General features: G+C 40.3%; 1 protein-coding gene across 2 annotated transcripts; it reads left to right on the top strand.

Moving 5' to 3' along the window:
* Positions 1-1238: 1238 nt before the first annotated feature.
* On the top strand, positions 1239-10564 carry LOC120562544 (urotensin-2 receptor). 2 transcript variants are annotated; one of them, XM_039806275.1, is made up of 2 exons: positions 1239-1297; positions 8504-10564. In XM_039806275.1, the coding sequence occupies exon 2, from the start codon at positions 8553-8555 to the stop codon at positions 9693-9695; it is 1143 nt and encodes a 380-aa protein (XP_039662209.1). In that variant the 5' UTR covers positions 1239-1297; positions 8504-8552; the 3' UTR covers positions 9696-10564. The 2 variants fall into 2 exon arrangements, with proteins under 2 accessions (XP_039662209.1, XP_039662208.1); XM_039806274.1 differs by lacking the exon at positions 1239-1297 and adding an exon at positions 6822-7017.
* Positions 10565-11312: the final 748 nt, after the last annotated feature.

The raw sequence follows: 11312 nt of genomic DNA, 5'->3' as shown, positions 1-11312 counted from the left end.
CCATGGAAAACTGCCTGGGAGGAGGGGGGCAGGGACTGAGAGAGAGAAAGTGACGTGGGGAGGCATAATGATGTCAGATATTTTTGAATGATCAGACAGCCATTAGGTTTAGAAAGAACCAGGAGGAGAAAATGTATGCAATCAATCACTATGGTTCCTTCTGTTTGAGCTGATACAACAGCCGTGGGAAACACAGTATCTGCAAATGCTCTTCTGCTTTGTTTTTGTGTGCTGACAATGCTCAGAGAATCAGGAAGTTTTAAACACGGCAGGAAAGCAGACATCTTTTATTTAACATAACATGGTTCCTGGGGTAGCCCTGCAGCCTCGGGGCACTGAACTGCAACGTCTCTGGTTCAAATGCATTCAGGGACCTTTGTTGCATATTCCTCTCCATCTCAAATTCAAAGAAGATGTATTGGCATGCATATTAAAGTTACTTCATTGCCAATGTTTACATTATTACCATCTGTCTCTCTTCACTCATTTCTCCACTATAAATTCTCCAATAAAATGCATAAAAATACATTCAAAATGTGGTAATCTGCATTTGCTCTGACTGGACTTCCTTGTGTCATGTAAATGTTTTACTTGATTTGATTGTTGACTGTTGCAGCCGGCGCGGCCTAAAATAAACAATGAGAAATATGTTCATCTGGGACAAAACTTTCCTTTTTACTTGATGAGTAATGAAGCACGAAACCACCAGCAGCGCTCGTTTCTAACTGCTTAACAGTGAGCCGACATTTCCACTACTTAGCTTCAATCGTGGGCTATTTTTCACAGGGTGGCATTTACAATGAACCATTTCATGTGGAACAGTAATTTGGAAACTTGATATGATGTTTACTTAACTTTGTATTTTATAATGTAGAGGGAATATCTGCAGCAGGATGGCATGGTGACGAGGGGGATCATCTTCATTTTGGGCACTCCAAGTGCAAGCCCGTTGTGTCCTCACTGAAGCATTGCAAAATTAGTCCATTGTTATTATTGGATTTGAGTATGTGGGGATGCAATACTGATCCTGAGCCACCAGTGGGCAGCTTGAAACTATTTTTGGCAACCATCGGTGAGCCTGCAGTCAAAGATCCTCAGTTAAGGACTTGAAGGTTTTCATTCTAAACTGGTGATTAGCTAATCAGACTGCAGGTTGACCAGGGGCTACACACCTGGTTTCTGAGGGCCTAATTACAAGCCAAGATTTCAAATCAGCAGCTGTGCCGACACTAAAGGAGCATAACTTCACACCTTAGGGTGTTTTACGACTTGAAAGATACTAAACTACTAAACAGAGGTGAGAAGAGAAAAACAATACCTGCTTACGCATATGGTTTTTATAGAAATTCCTTTAAAGTAAAAGGTTATTTGTGAACCTGAAGCAACATGTGGACTTTAGTATCAATGAGAGTTTTCCATTATGTGAAAGTTTAATTCTGCAGTAAGTCATGGCAAGGGCATTACTAAACTACCCTGGTAAGCAAGAGTCTATTTCCCTGCTGGCTGCTATGATAAAAGTTCCATGTGTTGCCTATGAAAGGCTGATCTGATTTCTGCAGATGGAGCAGCAAAGTCAGGCTCAGTGTCCTGTAACAGGCTCCAGATTTTGTCATGGTCACACAAGGTCCAAATCTAATGCTCCGTGGTTTCATGGGTAAGCGCATTGGTTCAGTGTGAGACGTCTGCCCTCTGTAGTCTTACTTCAGGGGCCAACCAGAAGAAAGATCCCCTGCGCTTCAGACAAACTCACTAAAAACTAGATATCAAGCTCAAAGTGTACGAAGGCAAACAATTCCTCTCGTGTCAAGAATACTGCTGAATCAGAAACAAAAAGACCTAAAATGAGATCAGTTGTTATTTTTATTAACGATTAATCTTCCGATTATTTTCTCGATTAATTGTTTGGTCTATAGAATACCAGCAAATAGCATGGTTCGTCATCACATCATCAAGTTTCAATGGGGGTAATGGGGATGTACTAAAATGTCCTGTTTTGTCCAACCAACTGTCCAAAACCCAAAGATATTCACTTTACTATCATATAAAACTGAGAGAACCAGAAAACATTAACATTTGAGATGCTAAAAACATTGAATTTTTGTCATTTTTGCTTTTTTTGTTTCCATTTGTTATACTGAAGTTGCATTGATGACACTGTATGACACTTGATAACTGCTCTTTAATGTTTAATTTCTTATACTGTACTGTAACTTTTATTCGTGTATTTTATCTGTTCTTTAAATTCTTATAAAGCACTATCAATTTGATTCTTGTCTTTTAATGTTTTAATTTGTTTTTAATTGTTTTCTAACTGCTCTTTAATGTTTTATGTATAGCACTTTGAATTGCCCTGTTGCTGAAATGTGCTATACAAATAAAGCTGCCTTGCCTTAAAGAATTAATAAAAATTAAGTATCAATGATCAAAACAGCACATTATTTTTCAGTGCATTGACTAAACATTTAAACAATCACATCTTACTTAAATCTTATTCAAAAGGTAGATGGATGCATGTAAATTATGTGTTTTTAATATACAAAGCAATGTATATATAAAAAAAAAAGGACAGGAGGAATGGCTTGAGGTTTGGGTGCATAACCACACTAAATTTCAGGGTGTACTCGCACAGTATAGACTCTGGGTTGGGGGGAATCAATAACTCATCACAAGTTGTGAATCAGCCTGGTCCAACAACCATTAGTCACAAACAAGAAAATGTCCGCCCATTTAATCAAGACAACAGTACTGAGGAAGAAATGGGTAAGCTAATTAATGAAATGAATGGAGAAAGCAAGGACGGCCAGGAAAAGGTTAGGGAGCTGTTAATGTTTACATGTCGGGGCATTTGTCAAACTGTGACTACCCACTGATTGGACATGTTAAAGACCCTTCATTTAAGTGGGCTGCATAAATAGATGAAGATATACAGAATAATAAAGACTGTTTTTTCAAGGGAGTGGGAGTGTGATCTCAAGCTCCATTTTGTTTTTACACGCTCAACCTCTTGTGAACTCCCAGTAGCACAAAAACACCTCAGGGACACAGGAGCTGCAGAAACCCCAGAATATAATATGTGGCAGAAAACCTTTATATATGGCAAGCACACAATTAGTATAATGAAATACGTCAGTTTTCATATAATATAATCCATTCACTGTCATGTTAGGTAACAGGTTTCCACTGTGATGCTGCTGCCATATGTACAATTGAGCTGAATCGATTCATTGATTGGATGAACAGAAAAATAATCAGCAACAACTTAAATAACTGATTAAGTCATTTTCCAAGCAGAAATGCTGAACATTCCCTTGTTTGTTTTTTTAAACTATTTTCTTACATCTTACAGACTAAATGATAAATACAGAAAATAATCAGAACATTAATTGATAATGGAAATAACAGTTGCAGTGAATATGGCCAAACAAATGAATACCACCTGACAGGGCTGATGATATCAGTTTTAAAGTCAGATTTGGAGAAAAAAAAAGACTCTGCAGACAAAGTAAATTGTACTCAATTGCAGGAAATAATTATTTACAACCTAAATTGCAAACAAAAAATTAAACTAAATATATATACTAATAACCTTAAAATGGCGATACAGTTTATCATGTTGGCAATTATGAAAATTGCATAGCCGATCCCTTTATATACAAGTATAATCACCGACCAAGTCTTCATTTCAAAAGCTTCATTCATAGTGACAGCAGAGGGAAGTGAATGAGTGAGTGATTTTCCATGCTTTCATCTTCACACCATCTGTATTTGCATCCTGAAGATGGATACAGGCTAATTAATGTGGGAAACACAAGCACTGCAGGTCAAAGCATTAGAACAAAGCCCATATCTCAGGTAAATGTAATTAGAAAGTGTCTGCACAGACTGAGATTGATGGGTTCTGACAAAGACAAATAAACAGCAATATACTGAGACTCTTTCAGTCTCTACCCCCCCCACACACACACATACACACACACACACACACACACTACTTTTTCCATATTTGCATGTTAAAGTTAAGCAATATCTGTTTCCAAATGTCACAGTTCATAATCTTTCTTGCTCACTTTTTCCACTTCTTTGTAAATTTGAGACCCACATAGCACCTCATATCACTTCATTAAAACTTATTTTTGCCACCTTGGTACTCAAGCCTCCTTCTCCATTTCTATCTCATACAGTAAGTTGTTATACCTGTCCGTGTCCTTGTTTGAGGGAGCCTGGGCTTCTCATGCCTCCATGCCCCCCCCCCTCCTATTTTGGCATGCCTGTGCCAGGTATTTGTTCAAATTCCTCACACCCCGTGGGGATAGGTATGTCCCCCCCTTCCACCCGTCCCTCTCTCATCTTTACAGCCTGTCTCTGTCTATCTTATGTACGCCAGCACATGTATGAAGCAGCCAACCTAGACTCCCCGCCACCAACATGAGGCATACAGCCTACACATTTTACTGGCTAGTCACAACTAAATCATTTCCAAGTTGTTCAGACTCTCGAGGCTGGCAAACCACAGCTGTGGGTTCTACGACGCCCGGGCCAAAAACAACTCTGTGGATAACAGGCAACTGTAAGTTGCTTTTGATAACTGCTGAAAGACCCGTTTATTCTGTGGTGTTGTCACAGCTTAAAGTCATGCATCTTATTAGATCTACCAGTTCAACTTTTCTCTGACATGGAAAAATGTTGATACAGGCATATAGCGGATAATTAATTTCCTCTCTAATTTAAAAACCAAATCATCTTATAAATCCTTGGCGCCTTGTGTTTGAACATGAGCTGATGTGGTATTGACATTGGGTCAGAGTTGAAGTGCATTAGTTATTGCAGCGCGTCACGAAATGACAGCAAACACCAATGATACGCTGGATCTGTACGTTCGTCTCTCTGCCCTTCCCACAGAGAGTCTAAACTCTGCAGAGTCAAATTCCATCTTACTGGAAGTGTCAACGGTGCAGTTTTATAGTTACGCTTACATTTTCAGCCATTGAGCAGAAAATGAGATCTATTCACAAACAGGATTGTGTCAAAGACAATTTCACATGGCTTTTGATTGACCCTTTTCTACTTGTTGTAACCCCCACGACCTCTGTGTTGCAGGAATGGTTTCTTTAACCACAAATCAAAATCAAGGGGGTAAGCCAACTTCCACAAAGCGTACCTCCTATGGCGGCATTTTGATGCTACCTAGCACTCACCCGCCGCTAGCGTTCCATTAACTGCCATTCATTTTGACGTCACTTTGACAGTGAATAACTTAAAGCGTTTAAAGACTATTTGTCCATTGTTTATTTCTAAAGAAACACGACAATGTATAAAAGGCTCCATTACCTTGTATCTCACGTTATGGCACGACTGTGTCATAACCACGCGACTTACTGTCGCATAGTAGGGGAATTACCATATAGTCAGGAGAAGCTCGCAGGCAGTTTTGACTTACATTAGCTTGATTAGCAAGATTGGGAATGATTGAGATTTCTCTTGGCACAGCTACCAGAAGACTTACAACTTTCAGACAGGTTGCTCACGTCACATCTATGTCGTCAAGCTCAGTTTGAGGCTGCGCAGTAACGCTCAGCCATCACCGAAAAGTGCTTCTAATTATACTTCACTGGTCTCCGTAGAAAAAAACGGTGTCACATTGTCCATTTTGTTTTACGGTCTATGATCAATATAATGCTGTCTATAGCCTACTCACTGAAGAATTTAAGTTGTAGATGAAAGAAAAACACTGCAGAGTCTAAAAGGGAACCACAGATCATTTGAAATTCTCTTACTATTACCAAGGGTCATATTTTTATTGCCATTTGGATCTGCATGTGTGTGGACAATAAATGCATCATTTTGTTTTTAGTGCCACTGGCACCGTAACAACAAGGGTTTCTTTATTGCTGAGAGACTGAAATAGATGTCAGTCATACAAATAGGAATAACCATTTAATTCTATCATTTAATTTTGCATTTTATAGTTGATCTTCTTCACTACATTCTTTAGTTAGATAAATGCATCAAAGTATTTAACAGTGCTATTACTGAATAAACCCATGTTTTATATCCATCACAATAAATTGGTAGCTTTTAAAACCTAATGCCTTGGCCATACCTCTGACTTATATAGCAGCGTTTTGTTTTTTTTCGCCAAAATATGATGTTGCAATACCATTTATGGTCAGATTCTTGACTTTCGTGGAAAGTATTTGAAGTAAGTTCACTGAGATTTATATCTGGCTCAAAAGTATTGAAACCATTAGAGAGTCATCAAAGCGTGATAAAACTTACTGTAAATCTCCCCAAACAGGGCTATAAAATATAAGAATTTAAAACACACTAATATTAGCTCTATCTGTATTTTAAATTCTTAAATCACTACTCAGCATAGCTGTGGGCTGAGCAGTGATCATAATTTAAAGCAGCTGAAATGGGCTGACTGTAATTAGGCCTACCATGAAGTGAAAGTTTTTAAATGTTTGTCTTCCACATTGATTCTGTAATATTTTCATGACAAGTAGATTTCAACCACAAACCCCATTTGATATGGCAAAATACACTCTTCCTGTTATTGCTACCTACAATATTAATTGTTGGAAAGTGAAATATATTATTAGGAAGGTCATTGTTATATATTCTGTTGCTGTTTCGTTTCCAGGACCCCAGTTCAGGCCAACACAACTTCATATTAATATTCAGTAGTATGCAGGAAAAGCCCCCTCACTCAAAATCCCACCCCCTTTTCAGACACACACACACACACACACACACACACACACACACACACACACACACACACACACACACACACCCGTTGACTCAGACACATCAAAGACTGCAGTGAGCAGGACAGACAGCAGAGAAGTTTGGAGGAAGATGGTCGCCACATACATTTCTCCTGTTGAAGAGAAATAATTCGATCTCGTGCCTGAAGAATTCAGAGGGATATTTCAAAATGGGAACGAAGTTTTTACGCCAAACAAATCCATGGAATATTATTTTGTACAGCAGCTCGGACTAAACTGTTATCAGGTAAATTTAATAAAAATCAATCTGCCAAATTATTCACCGATTTATTTTTGCGATTAGATTCATCCAATATGAATACGGTGGGGATTATAGGACCATATTGCACGTTTTTCTTAAGTGCTGATTAAGGCCCACAGGCCATGCAACAGTAGGCACAGGATAAATCAATTTTCTCAGGCGATTTCTATCTCAGTCGGAATCGCATTTTTTAAATGTGAAACCAATGTTCTCTCTTAATATTTTAAGTGGCCTAGTGGATTTTTATTTTTTCATTGCTAGCAGTGCGGTCTTAATCAAATTTATGTTGAATTAGCCCTACGGAATTATTTAGCTTTTAGGTTGTAGATTTATTGAGAACATGTTCAATTAAAATGCATACACACTGGCATCAAATATGACATATTAAAGAGAATATGGTCAAACGCATCTATATTCCCTGTCATGAATGTAACACAGCTGTTACTTAAAGGGAGCCGGTAACGTAAGCTATGGAGGCGCGCGGCACCGCGGGGGTTTGGCTGCTCCTCTGCAGTTCAACAGTAGCTCTTAACCCCGGTGCAGCCTGGGTCACCATGTGTCATACAGGCCGTTTCTGTCAGGCACCCCGCGTCTGCTTTGATGTCTGATTACAAATCATCAGTCTTGGTCGGAAAGTAGCCTATTAGCCTAAGCTTGTCTCACAAATGTCAAAATAACATCACAAAAAGCATCGTGACATTTATTGCCACCCTCTTCTTCTGGGGCAGCAATTAACTGTAACTGTCTTAAATGTTATTTTATCCTTTAAAATAATATATATATATATATATATATATATAAATAAAATAATAAAGTCAAGCTGTCAACCCGCCTCATTGCGCTATCCACTGACTCGGCATATTTTCATGCACCGGTGCACGGAGCACGGTGCAACATAATTTGTTTGCACGAAAAAACTTAGTAAAAAAAAAACTAAGTCAAGTTAGCTCTTTAATGTTTCTTTTGTGTCCCAATTAGCCTAATTGTTGTCCAACTGCTGACCTTAAGAAGGAACAGGCTTTGGAGGTTTCTAGATTTACAGCTCAGTTGGAGCCCTCCCACTGAAAATCCAATTATTTTACTAAAACCATGACTGCCTCGCCTGGCTCCCTGTGAAACTATAAAACTGTAAAGGCTGTGCCAACCAGAGCAGGTTTCTGCTAAAACATAAACCATCCTGGTTTTGCTGACATTTTCATTTCTACTACATGTTTATATGACTTTATTTACTTTATCCGGTGTCATGATTCACATATACTGTACATAAATCACTTTGCAGCACCCTCAGAGATCCAAATCAGTTTTGGCTTTGTTGTCCTTACCTCTTGAGTCAAAAATGTTATCTGCAGAAACCAGAGAGCAGTATTGATTAAAATTAACAAAATATATTTTTGTTCTCCTCTTCACCTGTTTCTTCCAACCCACCTTCCTACTCTGCATCTCTTCATCCTTCACTTTGCATCTGAAACAGACTGGCTGCCTTCCTTGTAACTTTCAAAACTTTTTTATAATCTCACATTATGGACCTATCAGGGTCTTTGCCTCCACCTTCCCCATACACCTTCCCTATTATCCCCAATTTCTCTGTGCCCTCCTCCTCTCCCTCCATCTCTCCATCACCCAGCCTGGCATCCACAGCTCTCTTCTGCTCCCTCCTCTCCCTCCTCTCTTTGCTGGGCATCACAGGAAACCTGTATACTATGGGCCTTCTTCTGAGGCGCAGGACAAGTAGAAGAAGACGTGGAGCAGGAACGGCCTGCTGCCTGATGAGAGTACCTGTACCATCCTGCCTTGCCAACTCCTCCTCCCCTTCCTCCCCTTCCTCCTCTTCCTCCCCCACCTCCTCTCTTCATCTCCAGGTGCTGAGCCTTGCTCTTGCTGATCTGCTCTACCTTTTCACCGCTCCCTTCATCGTATACGACAGCCTGGCGTCAGGCTGGGCCTTTGGTGAGCCGGGCTGCCGTCTCCTGCTGAGCCTCGACCTCCTCACCATGCACGCTTCCATCTTTACTCTCACCGCCATGAGTCTGGACCGCTACCGGGCTGTGGCCCATCCCCTGCACACCTCCTCCTCCAACTCCTCCAGCCTGCTGCGTGTAGGCCTGGCCTGGGGACTGGCTGTGGCTCTCAGCCTGCCCATGATGATCACGCTGCACCTGGAGGATGGGGAGAACCAGGAGGGCCAGCTGTGTGTGCCGGCATGGGACGAGCAGAGCTCCAAGGCCTATCTGAGCGTGCTTTTCTGCACCAGCATTCTTGGTCCCGGGCTAGCCATTGGAGCACTTTATGCTACTCTAGGCCGGCTTTACTGGGTGTCTCAGACCAGGCCAGCCTGGGCCACGGGGGGGACAAGCACTGCTTGTCCCCCCCGTGCACCCAAACCCAAAGTCCTGCTCCTCATCCTCGGTATTGTTCTGGCCTTCTGGGCCTGCTTCCTCCCTTTCTGGATCTGGCAGCTGCTGCCTCTCTATCAGCCTGACATGCTGCGTACAGTACCAGTAGGGACGCAGGTGACAGTGAATCGTATCCTCACAGGGCTGACGTATGGGAACTCCTGTGTGAATCCATTCTTCTACACACTATTGACTGGAAAACGAAAACGCAAGCGGCAGACGATGACATCAGCAAATCAGCTCTGCCGTAAGAGCAGTCCACTGCAGTAGTGTGTGTCTCTGACAGTAAAGACAATAATGTGTGTGTGTACATACACGTGTGACAAGGTACTGTATATGAATGCTTTATGAGTTCCATAATAGGCACCAAAGACGACTGATTTATCCTTAGACTACAAACTAAGGAAACAGAACAATACTAAGCAAATGATAGCACTTTGTGTAAATGCTTTGAGAAAGAACTTCCTGTTGGAAGACAATCAAAAAGACAATCTCAGTAAGATGTGTCACCTAATAAATGCTTTATCTGATAACATTTTACAAACTTTGATGGTCTGAAATAATGTGTCTTTAATTGATGTAGTTACCAAGTTAATTATTTGGTTTTAAATGTTTTTATATTACATTTGAGCCTATGGTAAAGTAATACAATGGCATTTCTAACAAAAGTGGTTACTGCAGTAATTACTTGTGCAGAGTAATTTACCCAAAAACAGATTTAATAACAGATATTTATGGTTTATTTAGTCAACAGAGCACACAAGCATTTCCAGTAAAGCCCTGATGCACTTCTGCTTGTTTTCAGAGAACTATCAAAGAAAATGTTTGTTTTTGAACAACTGGCTGTAACTGGTCAGAACCTCTTGGGACATTTTTCTGAGACATTGTTTGTTGACATAATGAATTATGTTTGAGCGGGTCAACAGTCTTTTGTTTGCTTCCCCTGAACACTGACATATCCCCCAAAAAAACCTGACTTTTTTTTTTTTAATAATCATGACCTGCATGTTGGGTTTGAAATTGTAGTTATTATTTTTGAATCATGCAATTTGTTGCATGGCCTAAACTTGTGTTGATTGTAACTGATGTTTATAATAATGCATAATATATAGCTTTGAATAAAGACTATGCTTTCTGTAGTTCACTGTGTGATTGGATCTTTAACTGGGAGAAAAGGAGGAGAAAGTTACCTCTTTTGGCTTTGCAAAAGAACACCTAACCCGAATGCAACTTAAGATCACACATTATAGTGTTCTCACACTAACAGATGTGAAAAAGAAGAAAACCCATAGAAACAACAGCATGTCAGTCTGTGTCCGCATGTCCGTGACTCTGCAAGGTCTTCCCCGTTCTTGTGTATACACTCGTTGGCTGGTGTTTCTGTGTCTCCCTGTAGCAACGGCCTGTCTCTGTCTGTTTGACTCAAAGGCTGCACTGTGCTGTATCGCAAACCCTGCTGCTCTTTGACACAGATGAGCAAATATTGTTGTTTAACAGAAATGAGTAAGGACGGGGATGGGATTAAAGGGGGCTGGGTGGTATCTATATTGCATGCTTTGGTCAGAAACATGGTGTTCTTTTAAGGGGGGGTGTTGGCGTCCTCAAGCCTAGGGGTTTAAGATACTAACCATGTAATTCTAAGATTCCAGGTTCAAGTCCGGCAAGGGACTATTATTGCATGTCGTCTCCCATTTCTCTCCCCTTGTTTGTCCCGTTTCTTACTTGTTTGCTCTATACCGCATACTTCTAATTAAGATACAAAAAGGCCTGAAAAAAGGAACAGCAGAAGGTTTAGAAAAAATAGGTAACCAGTAGAAAGTTAACCAAAATACAAACAAAAGCCTCAAGATAAAATCTCAGAACCGATTTGTGTGTCGTAAACTAATT

The sequence above is a fragment of the Perca fluviatilis genome, chromosome 7, assembly GCF_010015445.1.
Source record: "Perca fluviatilis chromosome 7, GENO_Pfluv_1.0, whole genome shotgun sequence".
NCBI classification, from domain to species: Eukaryota; Metazoa; Chordata; class Actinopteri; order Perciformes; family Percidae; genus Perca; species Perca fluviatilis.
The sequence above is the reverse complement of the archived record's forward strand: the minus strand, read 5'-3'. Positions and strand labels throughout refer to the sequence as shown.

What these genes read in the sequence shown, in the direction of transcription:
- LOC120562544 (XM_039806275.1), top strand. Translation starts at nt 8,553, where the DNA reads ATGGACCTATCAGGGTCTTTGCCTCCACCTTCCCCATACACCTTCCCT.